This window comes from Hoplias malabaricus, chromosome 10 (genome assembly GCF_029633855.1).
Source record: "Hoplias malabaricus isolate fHopMal1 chromosome 10, fHopMal1.hap1, whole genome shotgun sequence".
In the NCBI taxonomy this organism is placed as follows: Eukaryota; Metazoa; Chordata; class Actinopteri; order Characiformes; family Erythrinidae; genus Hoplias; species Hoplias malabaricus.
In genome coordinates, this window is record NC_089809.1 from 41,164,866 (window position 1) to 41,180,808 (window position 15,943).

Here is a 15,943-nt window from a genome sequence, read left to right on the forward strand (position 1 = left end):
CTTGGGAACTTCCACCAGAAATTAGACGTTAAGGCTGAGTGCTTTGCTGACAGTAACAGAAACTGTTAAATGTAAAGTAGAGAAGTGGAAGGTGGGCAACACGGTGGGGTGGGAGGTAGTGTCACTGTCACACAGCTCCAGGGTCCTTTGGGTGGTATCCTCTTTTCAGGTCACTGCCTGTGAGGAGAGTTATGTGTTCTCCCTGTGTCTGAGTGGGTTTGCACTCAGTGCTCCAGTATCCCCCCCACAGTCCAAACACCCATGTGGGTAGGTTTATTGGCCATGCAAAAGTGTGCATAGGTGTGAGTGACAGGTGTGAGTGTGTGAAACTGTCCACAGGTGTGAGTGTGTGAGTGTGTGAATGACTGGGTGAGTGTGTGAGACTGTCCACAGGTGTGAGTGACTGGGTGAGTGTGTGAAACTGTCCACAGGTGTGAGTGTGTGAGTGACTGGGTGAGTGTATGAGACTGTCCACAGGTGTGAGTGTGTGAGTGACTGGGTGAGTGTGTGAGACTGTCCACAGGTGTGAGTGTGTGAGTGACTGGGTGAGTGTATGAGACTGTCCACAGGTGTGAGTGTGTGAGTGACTGGGTGAGTGTGTGAGACTGTCCACAGGTGTGAGTGACTGGGTGAGTGTGTGAGTGACTGAGTGAGTGTGTGAAACTATCCACAGGTGTGAGTGTCTGAGTGACTGGGTGAGTGTGTGAAACTGTCCAAAGTGTGTGTTGTGTCTCTGTGATGGGGTCCAGGGTGTGTTCCTGCTTTGCGCCTTGTGATTCTGGGTAGGCTCCGGACCCACTACGACCGTGAGCAGGATGAGGCGGTTACAGAAAAACAATGAGTGGATTAAAGTATGATGTTAATTTAGAATCATAAACCTTGAATGAACTATATATATATTTTGGTGTGTTTCTAAACACAGGTGTCGATGGTGGAGGCTATTCCCGGACTCATCAATGCCATCCGCATGATCCACAGCATCTCCCGTTATTACAACACCTCGGAGAAGATCACGTCCCTGTTTGTCAAAGTAAGAGCCATTTTCTTACTACTAAACAATTCAACTCACAGGGTATACACCCTCGCCTCAGTCCACTCAAACTATACAGGGTCTTTTAAACGGGACTCTTTACTGTCCATTCTATATCTGTCCTATCTTCCTCAGGTCACAAATCAGATGATAACAGCCTGCAAAGCCTACATCACCAACAATGGCTCAGCAACAATATGGAACCAGCCTCAGGAAGTGGTAGCGGAGAAACTCAGAGCTGCTATACGTTTAAATGAGGTAAACACAGCTTCACGTGGTGGATATATATATTTAAGTCATTAAAGGAACACTATGTAGTATTTTTACCTTAAAATGACAGCTTCAAAATGACTGTGACATGTAATAGGGAGAATATACACCTCTCTAACTGCTGTGCTGGGTTGGTCCCCTAAAAAACTTGGCTATGCAACTTGGAAACCCTGGATGTGGAGAACCTTTGCAAGAACTGCATAACACTTTATGGCTCGCAAGTATGTAGCTCACTACAAGAAGGATCTAGCTCAGTTTTCCTGATATATATACATATATATATATATATGTATATATCCACTGACTGGTCCATAATCATCACAAACTCCATGATGCTACATTTCTTACTTGGGGGCTTGTGTTATTTCGACCAAAGCGTGATCAGTATATTTCATTAAGACCGTAGAATTGTGTTCACTTGTGGAAAAGGTGGAGATGGCTATATCTTAATTAGAGCATTCTCATTGATGGACATATATTATAAGCTTTTAGTTGTACTCGTTCTTTTTATGTTGCACAATATTTTCCCAGGAATACCAGAAATATTTCCACCAGACCAAACAAAAGCTGGAGCAGAGCCCCTCGGAGCGGCAGTTTGACTTCAGCGAAATGTACATATTCGGCAAGTTCGACACCTTCCAGAGACGCCTCAACAAGATCCTCGCTATGTTCAGCACCATCAGCATCTACTCCGTCCTGCAGGACTCCAAGATCGAGGGCCTGGAAACTGTGGCCACCAGGTTTCAGGTACTGACCACCTGCTGTTAGGAAGGAGCTGTCGCTCACATCTCAATGTGTGCTGTAAAGACGGCTTTTGTAGTGGCCCGCTGAGGCTCTAGACTCTAGATGTTTATTAGTTACAGGACATTCGGGAAGTGGTAAAGCAACAAATCAAGCAGACAACACCAGAGACCTAACATTTTAGTTTCTCTGAAGTTAGAATCCAGAAAAGTGTCTTTCCCTCCCTAAATAAAACAAGAGTGTCAAGACAGTACTTAAGTACAGACAACCTCAATCTCACTGCAGCAATGTCTCTGAGACAGAGGGAGCCCTGATCAATGTTTATGCCATTTCCTATATCCATGTGATTGACAATGTTAACTGTGTTATGTTAAGAATTATGCAAATTCAGTTTTGAGGCCTTTGCCCAATGACTTCTATAGGTTTAGCTTGGTTTTCCTGCCCAAGCTGGAACCTGAACCCCTGAAGGGCTGTGGTTTAATCTACTGCACTAGTCCAAGCACACATCAGTGTATAAATGCTATTCATTGATATAAATAAAACTTTATAGCTTTTTACCTTCCTCTTTCACACATCATTGCTCACTAGCAGCTCAACATAGAGCCACACCATTTTGCAAACTGAGAGTTAACAGGGTTTTAAGAAAGAGATCAAAATTCTGGGGAAACACATCTCTTTCTACTTCTAGTAGGGCCACATTTCAGCATTTGTGTCCAGCATGGTAGCTAACCTTAACATTTCTGCTCTCTCCTGCCCCCTGTGGACAGACTGCAGACATGCAAGCGAAATGGGAGGTAACCAGACTTTCTATTGGTCATTAAACACTGTGCATGTCACGTCCTCTTTCCGATGCATGTTTCTCTGCATGTTTTTCTGATGCTGCTATTCAGAGTTGTCCTTTTATGCTTGTGCTGTTGTAATGATTACAAAGTGCATTTGGACTGGATAATCAGTGCTAAAGCTCACATAAATGGACACACTCTACCAGGAGCTGGTTAGAACATCATCATACGACCTTCAGGCCATTAACATTCATCTCTTCTCCCATCACGGCCTACAGTTTATTCGCTGTGTATTGTTGCGGTGTCCATGGAAACAAAGATGCGGAGGTGCCTTGAAAGGCACTGGACTCTTTGCTTCAGGAGCGCTGAATAATTGAACAAACACGGATAAAGATCTTTACCTAAATACAGGCTTTGGTAAACATTGACAGTCTGTGAAACACTATGAATATTTTATGCTGAGTTTCTTATTGGATCAGTTGCTTGGTTTGAAGCAAATGCCTCAATATACATCTATTTCAAATCTTTTTGACTTTAAGGTTATCTGCATTGACCCTCGAACCCATCATAGATGCCTCCTTGATGAGACCGGTTTTCGTGTTTCATTATAAACTAAAAACTCATATAAATAATAAAACATAGGCCAAACATTTAGAGCTTTTGAGTGTTTAACGTCTTTCACGCTGCTGATTCTTGCATGGAAATGAGTTTCTGATTTTTGAAAGCAGGAATTCATAGAGATCTCTCTGTGGCTGTTTTCTAGGCCATTGTGTTGAATATGAAAAGGAAGCCGTACAGTTTCCTGGACCAGAGGAGGACTGACTTTGATCAGGACTACGAGGAGTTTTGTAAGCAGACGGCCGAACTGCACGTAAGCGTCTAATGGAAGACTACACAAAGAATTGTTTTATCTGCAAATGAAAGACGTCATAACCTTCAGCTCTTTGCTTTTAGAATCAACTCAAGACCTTCATGGACAACACCTTTGACAAAATCCAGAGCACGGAGAGGGCCTTGAACGTTCTGAAGAAGTTTGAAAGGTAAGGACTAATGTAGTAATGGATCTACATCCAGTAAATTTGGGATGGTTTATAGTGGAGACTGGGACCCAGATCCAGACCTAGCTAATCAGCCAACTTCAGTAATACCTGAACTTAGTAGTGCTGTAATGGCTGAATGAGCTGATATCCTCATAGCAATGTTCCAGCGTGAGTTTGCACCTCCAGATTGTTTGTTTCAGTGCCAATGAATGATTAAAACATGGGGAATAATGAAGGATGTTACATCTTTCTTCAGACCAAGTCTGTGGACAAATTAATTATAATTATTTATCAAACTCAAAATAGTGATAAAATATGGAGGGTGACAAATGTATAAATAAATACACAAATAAATCATTTCTGTTTATGAATAAATAAATATATAGATTTTGTTTTGTCCTGGAAAAAGCATATTTCATTTAATGTCATAAAACTCTTTCTACATTTGCATACATCACCTTTTATTTGGGTTATTTCTGTGTTTTCACATTGATTTATTTAGGTGTTTCTATATAATGCATTCCTTATTTATGCATTTTTCTTCCTGTATAATACAATATCTTCTCCTTCTCTGTTCAAACACAAATGAGAGAGAATAGATTTTATACATTTTTTGCCTCTTTCAGAGGGCTGTGTGAGAGAAATTATTAATACAAAATTAAGTGTTGCCAATAGGTTAAAATAACTGCTGATTGCATTATTTCATTAATTTGCTAATGAAGTCTAAAGCTGTGTTTGAATGAGAGGGCTACAGATGTGTATTCTGCCAGCACCAGGCAATGTACAAGCAGCTAGGCTTGTACAATAGGCTCTGTCCAATCATAGCACTGGACCAGTGGCGGATGCTGGTCTTTCAAGGAGGGGAAGCTCAATTTCGGCCTACATCATAAAATGTGTCGGTTTATTTATACGTAAATTCTACCCTCCGTTCCTTTTCAAGAAAATGATCTGTGACCCTGTTGTACCAACAAGGCGTCTTTTCCAGGGACTTGACTAGTGTCCTCTCAATGGCCAGCAGAGCTAGGCTGCTTAAACGGCCTTGGCCCATGTGAAGTGTGTTCGCCTGTGAGTGCTTTGTAATGCTCAGCATCCACACTGTTTAAAGCACAGTGAAGCTGCGGGAATGATTGAGAGGAAAGCCGCGTCTTTACCCGTGATAAGAAGCTGATTCTGAACAAAAGTTGAGCGCGTTGTAGTGCATATTTATTCAATGACATGTACACACAACAGTATATATTTGATCACTTATTTTTTGACATTTTAGGGGAAGCTGAGTTTCCCTTGCAGTCTTAGAGCAATCGCCTCTGCACTGGACCCGTGTTTATGTGAGAGCGCAAAGATGAGGTTAAACGCAGAATAACAGACACGAGTACAGAAAATAAGAGAGCTGAGTAAAAATGAACAATTTGAAGGAAAATATGTTCATTTCTATATTTTTAACAGTGGCATTAATATTGCATAAGAATGCATTAGTACATTTTAACAGCAATAATAATATAACAACACTGTCATTTTGCTATGCTCTGGTAAAATGTCAGAATCGAAGAGTAGCCACATGCAGAGGAGATGCATGCGTCATGATCCCTGTCACTGTTTTCACTCTGTTTAGACTTCACATCCCAGACCTTGGCATTGGAGAGAAATACCAGATGGTGTTGCAGAACTATGGCCGTGATATTGAGATGGTCTCGCGCATCTACACCAAGCAGAAAATGGATCCACCCATTGCCCGAGATCTACCTCCTGTGGCGGGGAAGATCTTGTGGGCTCGGCAGCTCTACCGGAGGATCCAAGAGCCCATGGAGCTCTTCCAGCAGCATCCAGGGGCCCTGGGCACACCCGAGACTAAACGCATCATACGCAACTACAACCGAGTAGCCAAAGTGTTGCTGGAGTACGAAGTGCTGTACCACCGTGCCTGGATGTCAGAGGTAAGATGGACATTTGTAAAAATCTTGCCTTGCTAAACCAGTGCTATTGTTTTAGAATACAAACATCTGAAAGGTTCAGTCGAATATTAAAATATTAAAAATAAGTGATGTAATGCAGTGTTAAAGTTGGCTTGGTTTACCAAGGCCTTTATTTGTGTTATTATTAGACACACAGTAGTCCATGGAAGTGGCTCATTACAAACTAAGTAACCACAAACACGCACACAATCATAGTTTACTAAATGTTCTACCCTTCCACCTCAAAGGAAGACTTTATTTGTGCGAAATTGTTTGGTAAACCCCCGCTAAACTGGTGGCTGATTGGTTATTTTATTGATAATCTGACTTCCACTCACCTGGTCCAGTTTAAAACACTGACCTCCACACATGGTCCAGTTAAAATCGTCTCTATCAACACACCTGCCTCAACACACTGGATCAGGTTCAACACACCTGCCTCAACACACTGGATCAGGTTCAACACACCTGCTTCAACACACCTGATCCAGTTCAACACACCTGCCTCAACACACCTGATCCACTTTAACACACATGGTCCAGTGGATCATAACAGCTCACTGAATTCACTGAAAACACTGTAGTGTGTTTCACAAAAGGCTAACATCGCTCGATACCAATAACAAAAGAAAAATTTGCTACAAAACTGTGTAGAATAAAATGTTGAAGAGCATTCTGCTCAGTTGACTAGACACGCTATAGGAATCTTTTCAGATTTAATTAGGAACATGCGGTGGCGAGGTCTATTTAGACTGATTCAGTGTTGCTCTCAACCCTCTTTTTATAGATTGAGGTGGCTAGAATGGGCCTGCAGGCCTCTCTGCTGGTCAAATGCCCAGACACCAGGGAGCTGTACGTGAACTTTGACCCTCAGATCCTGACTCAGATCCGGGAGACCGAGTGCATGTGCCGGATGGGTTTGGAGATCCCTCCCTTTGCTACTGTCCTACGGCAGAGACAGGAAGTCCTCAAAAAGAATTATAACAAACTCCAGGTAAGAGAGTAAACCCTCCAGGTAATAACCCCCCCCAGTTTATTTGTAACAAATCCCACCTGTTTGCTAAAGGTTGAGGAAAACATGCCTCCTCAAAGCAAATTAAAGCCCGCTACCAATTCTCTTTGAACTGCTGCTAACACAAAATCATTGGACAACTCAACATTCTTGGTGGAGAATGCTACCATCCCAGATCGTCCGGTGCCCATGCTGGCTAGAACTGAGGCCTGTGTTTCGATATTTAAGTGTGCTAGGTGCACAATGCTAATTTAATGGTAGAATTCATTGTTGGCAGCGTTAGCATCGTAGCTCCTAAATAAAACTGTAGATGCAAACTTTTGGACACCAAGCAAGTCTTGGCTGATCAGCTATGTTTTGTGTAAGAGGGAATTGTGTAAACAGCTAATGCTTTTAAGAAAATGTTGCAAGACTGATAATATGTATAGCATTACCAAAACAAGGAAACAAAAATGGCTGTTAGTAAAGCTAAGCTACAAAGCTTGAGGGAAATTAAACATGGATCTTGTGATTTCCTTAAACATTTTATTTTATTTTATAGATAATAATAAGTCATACAGTGTCAGAAAGCACATTAGGAAGTCCATTTAAAATGGATGATCCTACCTGATTGTCTCTGAGGCATGTTTTTCATTATTTAACTCTTGTGCTATGTGCACAATGGTATCTTAACACTAGCATTACGTATTAGCTATTAAAATTAAACTAATATAAAACTAACTTATTAGCTATTAGCTAAAATAAAGCTAATAATGCAAACATATGGACACCAGACATGTCTTGGCTGATCAGTGATTAATTTAAGACAATAGTAGCATTGAAAATGTCATAAAACAAAAACAGCTGTTAGCAGAGCTTGCCCATCAAGCTTGAGTTAGCCTGAGGCCCATAAAAACCTAAAGAGGTAAAAGGTAGGAAAGCTAGCATTAATTCAGTTCATGTGGATCTTCTGACTAATCTGGTTTTTGCCTGTGTTTGTTTTCTCTCTCAGATGGTGCTGACAGAGAACTCCAGGGTCAGGGCAAAAATCCAGCCAGCCTTTGAGCAGATACTTACCCCTCATGTGGCTAAAGTGGATGAGGCCATTCTGCCGGGTCTCACCACTCTCAACTGGGCTTCTTTGAACATTGACAAATACCTCAGCCACATCAACTCTGCACTGGGTAATGGAGAATTTCATTGCTGACCTCTGTGGCTCTCTTTTAAATCAGAGGGCAGTGACTTGTACAATTGCGGGTGCAGTAGAGACTGTTTGGTGCGATTTTTGGCAGTGACAAATTATCATTTTAGCTCACCGTGTTTGTGGCGTTTCACACTTGGTGAGTTAGAATAATATAACAAGGTGATTTTACTTGCAGAACTAGCTTTGGCATTATACCTCACACTAAAACCTTAGCCTCTAGCCTAACGTTTTGGTGTTCTTTGTAGATACTTGTTTTAAATATTAACTACATATTTGTTGGTTTTCATAAATATTCAGTGCATTAAAGATGTACACACAGTGTCTTAAATGTATACATGTTGAAAGCACCCCCCCTTGTGGAGAGAGCAAAGCCACTAAAAGTGAGTGAGTGAAAGAGGGAGGGCGTGAGCCAGCCAGCCAACCAAAGTGCTCGTATACATAGCTGAGCAACGGATTAAGAGCCTTTTTTCTGGCCACCTGTCCCAAACATGTCCGCTCTCTTCTCTGGTTGTGTTCAGAGGCCCTGGAGCTGCTCTTGGACCGGGTTAATGACCTGGTGCAATTCAGGATTGATGCTGTTCTGCAGGAGATGAGCTCAGCCACACTGTGTGTGCTGCCTGAGGACGAACCTGTCACGTGTGAGGAGTTCGTGCAGACGACCAAGGTGTGTTTCTTTATGTATTAAATACATTTGGGGAAATGGCTTACCTTTTATATAAAATGAGTTTAATGAGCATAAATTACACGCTGCTCTTTTACAAATACATCCGCACAAACCTGAGTTATCAATTATTTATTAATGTGAATATGTGAAAATGTTAGTTTCCCCATTTAAGGACCAGGTCACTGACTTCCACAAATAAAGGGCTGCTTGTGGTTCCGAGAACTTAACTAAAGTGAAAAGGCACCTGTGAGACTGTGGCTATCTTCCCATTCTCTGAGGTCTTCTTTTAAAAAACATCTTAAGTCCCAATTTTTATTCTCTGTGATCATGGGTATTGTTTTTTGTGTCTGATTTACATTATTTTGCGTGAAGCACTTTGTATCTTTATCTTAGAAAAGTGCTTTACAAATAAAGATAATTTACTTAGTTTTATTTATAGTTACAATCCCCTGCAGTCTAATTAAATGCTGCGTAGAAATTTTTCATTTTGCCAGTTCCTCTCCCCAATTATTAGTCTTTGCCAATTCCACCCACACGCTCCACAAGTTAGTTTCCCCCAGTTACAAACAGTGCAAGTAACATGGAAGGATGAGGGCTAGCACATGCTTTCTCTGAGACCCTAGAAGCCAGTCACTGCCTCTTTTCCAACTACAACTACCACAGTGCCACTGGACAGTGTTAATGCAGTGGAGTAGAGAGCATGGTAAGTGATGAGTGATGGTGAGAAAGGGGTCATCACACCCATCCAGGCCAATACTACTCTCTAGGAGTCCTGGCTTTGGATAACTAACACATCAGGGATCAAGTCTTCCAAAAGACAGGCTCAACACTGAGACTGCTGCACCACACAGGAACCACTGCAGTATAGTTCTGATCTCAACCCACTTGTTTCGTTGTTCTTTCAGTTGTTTATCACTGTTAATAGAAATAAAACCTGTCATATCATAATCAGACATACCAGTCTTTATACCATCCATCCATTCGTTGTCTGTAACCCTTATCCAGTTCAAGGTCGCGGTGGGTCCAGAGCCTATCTGGAATCATTGGGCACAAGGCAGGAATACATCCTGGAGGGGGCGCCAGTCCTTCACAGGGCAACACACTCACACATTCATTCACACACTCACACCTAGGGACACTTAAGTCGCCAATCCACCTACCAACGTGTGTTTTTGGATTGTGGGAGAAAACCGGATCACCTGGAGGAGACCCACACAGACACAGGGAGAACACACCACACTCCTCACAGACAGTCACCCGGAGGAAACCCACGCAGACACAGGGAGAACACACCACACTCCTCACAGACAGTCACCCAGAGGAAACCCACACAGACACAGAGAGAACACACCACACTCCTCACAGACAGTCACCCGGAGGAAACCCACACAGACACAGGGAAAACACACCACACTCCTCACAGACAGTCACCCGAAGGAAACCCACGCAGACACAGGGAGAACACACCACACTCCTCACAGACAGTCACATGGAGGAAACCCACGCAGACACAGGGAGAACACACCACACTCCTCACAGACAGTCACTCAGAGGAAACCCACACAGACACAGGGAGAACACGCCACACTCCTCACAGACAGTCACCCGGAGGAAACCCACACAGACACAGGGAGAACACACCACACTCCTCACAGACAGTCACCCGGAGGAAACCCACGCAGACACAGGGAGAACACGCCACACTCCTCACAGACAGTCACCCGGAGGAAACCCACACGGACACAGGGAGAACACACCACACTCCTCACAGACAGTTACCCGGAGGAAACCCACGCAGACACAGAGAGAACACATAACGTATGCCATGATAAATAAACAGTTTCTCACTTGCTATTTTCAAACTAATATAACTTTAATGCTATGCAACTTTTACTATAAAATAACAAAAAGAGAATGACAATAATCCATTATCCATTATCTGTAACCGCTTATCCAATTCAGGGTCGCGGGGGGTCCAGAGCCTACCTGGAATCATTGGGCGCAAGGCGGGAATACACCCTGGAGGGGACGCCAGTCCTTCACAGGGCAACACAGACACACACACATTCACACCTACGGACACTTTCGAGTCGCCAATCCACCTGCAACGTGTGTTTTTGGAGGAAACCGGAGCACCCGGCGGAAACCCACGCGGACAGAGGGAGAACACACCAACTCCTCACAGACAGTCACCCGGAGCGGGAATCGAACCCACAACCTCCAGACCCCTGGAGCTGTGTGACTGCGACACTACCTGCTGCGCCACCGTGCCGCCCAATGACAATAATACTTTGCAAAAAAAACACTTTAAAACTTCTTTGGACACCTAATATATAGTATACAGAATTACTGTGGACATGTAGCTAGCGTAATAGAGATTTTCCATGTGTCATGTGATCTGTTAGTTGTGGATGAACCCTGTATATAATGATTCCTCTGTGGTGTTTGATCAGGAGCTCTGCATTAAAGGCGCACAGCAGCTGCACATGAAGAGTTCTCTGGTGGAAGAAGCGGCCAATGAGCTGATCAACATGCTGCTGGAGTTTGAACAGAAACAGGAGGACGATGAGAAGGACCCTGATGACAGCAGGACTGAGAGCAAAGAGGGGCATGAAGAAAGCGATGGTGAGACTCAGGACATTATCAAACTGAAATTTGAGCAAATCTACACTTAGAAGGGTTTCTCTTCTTCTTACACCTTCTGTCATTTACCAAATGTAGTGAAGGCATTAGAAACCACTCAGGCAAATCTGTCTGACATTAAAATCTTACCGGATGCTCTTTGGGGCAATTTATCATTAGTTAAAGGAACACTATGTAGCTTTTTTCCCTTAAATTTACGGCTTAAAAACTGTGATGCTCCACTGACCATATAATAGGGAGAATAGAGCCTCTGCGGTTGCTACCCCAGGCTCAGCACCGCAGAAAATGTGTTTTGTAACTTTTGGAGAAAGTTTTTTTATTTCAAGACAGTGCTGTAAAAGTGAATAACACTCTGCAACTGCAGGGGGAGCCCAGGAGCAAGGATCCTTTATCTTACCTAGTGTTGGTTTGAATAACAGTAATTCTATCTGTGTTATTGTGAAATATATTAAATAATGCACTGAGTAAACATTCTCTCTTTCACATACTCTCTACATATTAATGTAGGAGAAGATCAGAGTAAATCAGAGAGCCCAGTGTTTTCCCATAACACCACTGTGCCCAGCGTGGGGCCTTCTCCGCTCCTGAAGAAGAAGAGGAAGAGAGACATGATGGAGGTGATGGAGGAGGAGGCTCAAGAGCTGCTGTCACATTTTAACCATCGCAACGTGGACGCGCTGCTGCGGCTGACACGCAACACTTTGGAGACCCTCCGTAAACGCATCCACGCCTCCTCACTCATGCACTTTCTGGGTCAGTCATGTCACAATTGCCTGAATTAAAAGAAATACTGTAGTGTGAAAATGTTTTCATGATTCCCCCCCCCCATGTTTGTCACTCTTAAATGTTTTAAATCATTCATTAATTCATTGTCTGTAACCCTTCTCCAGTTCAGGGTCACGGTGGGTCCAGAGCCTACCTGGAATCATTGGGCAGGGCAGGAATACACCCTGGAGGGGGCGCCAGTCCTTCACAGGGCAAAACACACTCACACATTCATTCACACACCTACGGACACTTGAGTCGCCAATTCACCTACCAACGTGTTTTTGGAGCGTGGGAGGGAACCGGAGCACCCGGAGGAAACCCACGCAGACACAGGGAGAACACACCACACTCCTCACAGACAGTCACCCGGAGGAAACCCACACAGACACAGGGAGAACACACCACACTCCTCACAGGCAGTCACCCGGAGCAGGAATCGAACCCATAACCTCCAGGTCCTTGGAGCTGTGTGACTGCAACACTTACCTGCTGCACCACCGTGCCGCCCCTGTTTTACATCAAAAAAATTAAAATATTAGTCAAAGACAACAGAAGTAAAAACAAAATGCACTTTTTAAATTAATCTTTTCATTATTAAGGGAGAAAGAAATCCAAACCTACATGGCCCTGTGTGAAAAAGTGTTTGCCACTAAACCTAACAAATGATTAGGCCGCCCTTAGCAGGAACAACTGATATCAAGCGTTTGCAGTAACTTGCAATGAGTCTTTCACTGCGCTTTGGATGAATTGTTGCCCACTCATCTTTGCAGGATTGTTGTAATTAAGTCACATCGGAAGGTTTTCAAGCATAAACCACCTTTTTAAGGTCATGCCAAAGCATCTCAATAGGGTTCAGGTCAGGACTTTGACTAGGTCACACTCCAAAGTCATAACGTTGTTTTTCTTCGGCCATTCAGAGGTGGACTTGCTGGTGTGTTTTGGATCATTGTCTTGCTGCAGAACTCAAGTTAGTTTCAGCCTGAAGTCATGAACAGATGGCAAGACTTTCTCCTTCAGCATTCTTTGGTAGACAGTGGAACTCATGGTTCCATTTATCACAGCAAGTTTTCTAGGTCCTGAAGCAGCAAAACAGCCCTAGACCATCACACTACCACCACCATATTTTACTGTAGGTATGATGTTCTTTTTCTGCAATGCGGTGTTACTTTTTACTTCCAAAAAGTTCAGCTTTTGTCTCGTCAATCCACAGAGTATTTTCCCAAAAGTCGTGAGGATCATCAAGATGTTATCTGGCAAAATTGAGATGGGCCGTAATGTTCTTTCTGCTCAGCAGTGGTTTTTGTCTTGGCACTCTGCCATGCAGGCCATTTTTGCCCAGTCTCTTTTTTCATGGTGGAGTCATGAACGCTGACTTTAACTGAGACAAATGAGGCCTGCAGTTTTTGGATGTTGTTGTGCGGTCTTTTTTTGACCTCTTGGATGAGTCGACCAGCCACTCCTGGGAAGGTTCACCATTGGTCCACTTTCACCGTTTGTGGATAATGGCTCTTATTGTGGTTCGCTGGAGTCCCAAAGATACAGAAATGGCTTTATAACCTTTTCCAGACTGATAGATCTCAATTACTTTCTTTCTCGTTTCATCCTGAATCGCAGTAATCAGACCTGGGTCTGGCTAGAGAAACTGAACTCAGGTAATAAACCACAGTAAAGTTATGTTTTAACTGGGGGGGGGGGGGGGGGGCAAACACTTTTTCACACCACTGTCAAACATCAAGGAACACATACAGAGTTTAGCTCTGTATTTCCCACAATCCTCTATGTCAGCACACTCACAAAGACATAGCAGTGGCGTGGTGGAAGGTGCTGTACAAATATGATTTAGATTTATCACAAACTAACCAAACGTTAGCGTATCCGTATCCTGGCAGTGTTATAAAGTACCGTTGCCTTCTTCAAAGTGTGTCTCAAACACAACTAGTTACAGGCACATGTCAAAGCCCATGAAACTGCTTCCTTCTGGTTTGCACACATCCAGTGACACTAAATCTCTCCTAGCATTAGAAGCCAATAAAGTAGAAATATGATGTGGATATGAAGGATTCGTTTTAAGATCATCTTAAATTTCTTGGTCTGTGTTTAAAAGTTTAAGTTTAGTTTAAGAGCGGTACAATGGTAAGAGTTTAAGACACTTATAGGAACGTGGATGGGACAATTCCTTTACTTCCACAGCACTGATAACCAGCTCCATTTCATTATTTTGCAGCAGACGCTGACTCTCCCAGCCGACAGAAGAGTAATAATCAGCAGCCCATTTTCAGGGCAGGAGTGTGTCTGGCCATCCCCAACATTGTCATGGTGCCTGGACTGGACGAGGTCCAGCAGTCTTTGAACAAAGCTGTGGAGTGTGTGGTCAGCGTCAGCAAGGGAGTTGGCCAGTGGAGTAAAGAGAGGATATCTAAGGTAGCATCATTCACAAATTTCCTTTTTATGTGGAGAGCTTTTTTTTTTACAGGTGGAACAAACATGACCAATGCCTGAACTCATATTTAGTAAGAAAAGGAAATGGACACAAAAGCAAACAGTGTCTCTACTGGAGATCTCAGAACACTTAACTAACTTTCCCAGACCCTAGACTTTATTGGAAGTGGCCTAGCCCCTAAATGAATGATGGCCTTGCACCATGTGGAACCAGAATATACAATCTCCAGAGACTACCATCAGTTCACAAATGGTGGGATACACCGTTTGACGTTTGCAAGGCATTCCCTCGCTTAAGGGCAAGGCCTCCCTGTTCCTCCATGTTTGAGTTTTCCTCACCTATATAGTCCTGATTTCCAGGGTTCCTCTGGGTCTAGGGGGTTGGTTCTGTGGTATCGCAAGTAGATCCGAGGCCCCATGTTGCTGTTTTCTTTTGTTGTAGTGCTTCTAGTGTTCTAAAATAAAGCTTGATTCTGATTCTGGTTATAGGCTCTGTATCTGTTTTTCCTGTTCTGATGGCTTTATTTTTACAGTCTTTGTTTATTCCATATTTGTCTTTTTTAATAAACCACACTTCATCCTCATCTGCTCTAACTGTGGCAGCGGAACATTGGGCTTCCACAGGTTCAACAGCTCTGCATCGCAGTTTGTGTCCAAAAATGACAAAAAGCCTTTCTCTCCCTTATTTCTTTTCTATTATATTTTGTGGAATAATGTTGGGACCCATCTTCTCCAACTTAAGGAGCATGAAATTGGACCCATGTCTGGAATAAATGTAATAGACTAAAGGCCAAATATGTGTTGACTATATTGTCACAGAGGAAGATGAGCGAGCGGCGCATGGCTGCACTGAGGCAGGAGAGCAGAGACAGTGACTCTGAGGATGGAGACACCACGCACCGTAGCATCGCCGGTAATGCCTCTTTCTCATTACATGCATCAGTTCACTGCCATTCATAAACATCAGCACCTCCAAAACTGTTCTCACATCAGCTGATGAAACAGAGATGGTCAAATGTCATTCATTCATTCATTATCTGTAACCCTTATCCAGTTCAGGGTCACGGTGGGTCCGGAGCCTACCCAGAATCACTGAACACAAGGCATGAACACACCCTATAGGGGGCGCCAGTCCTTCACAAGGCGACACACATTCACACATTCACTCACACCCATGGACACTTTTGAGTCACCAATCCACCTACCAACAAGTGTTTTTGGAGTGTGGGAGGAAAACGGAGCACCTGGAGGAAACCCACGCAGACACGGGGAGAATACACCACACTCCTCACAGACAGTCACCCGGAGGAAACCCACGCAGACACGGGGAGAACACACCACACTCCTCACAGTCAGTCACCAGGAGGAAACCCACGCAGACACAGGGAGAACACACCACACTCCTCACAGTCAGTCACCTGG

General features: G+C 43.5%; 1 protein-coding gene across 1 annotated transcript in view; it reads left to right on the top strand.

The window, feature by feature from the left end:
• Positions 1-15,943, top strand: part of dnah5 (dynein, axonemal, heavy chain 5) — a 165,947-nt gene that overhangs the window by 27,004 nt on the left and 123,000 nt on the right. Inside the window, exons 9-22 of the mRNA XM_066683026.1 lie at positions 923-1,030; positions 1,166-1,288; positions 1,832-2,047; positions 2,809-2,835; positions 3,587-3,694; positions 3,778-3,863; positions 5,473-5,794; positions 6,600-6,806; positions 7,816-7,987; positions 8,526-8,671; positions 11,125-11,296; positions 11,822-12,067; positions 14,307-14,503; positions 15,341-15,434. Coding sequence (XP_066539123.1) covers positions 923-1,030; positions 1,166-1,288; positions 1,832-2,047; positions 2,809-2,835; positions 3,587-3,694; positions 3,778-3,863; positions 5,473-5,794; positions 6,600-6,806; positions 7,816-7,987; positions 8,526-8,671; positions 11,125-11,296; positions 11,822-12,067; positions 14,307-14,503; positions 15,341-15,434 — 2,224 coding nt within the window. The remainder of the gene's footprint in view (positions 1-922; positions 1,031-1,165; positions 1,289-1,831; positions 2,048-2,808; positions 2,836-3,586; positions 3,695-3,777; positions 3,864-5,472; positions 5,795-6,599; positions 6,807-7,815; positions 7,988-8,525; positions 8,672-11,124; positions 11,297-11,821; positions 12,068-14,306; positions 14,504-15,340; positions 15,435-15,943) is intronic.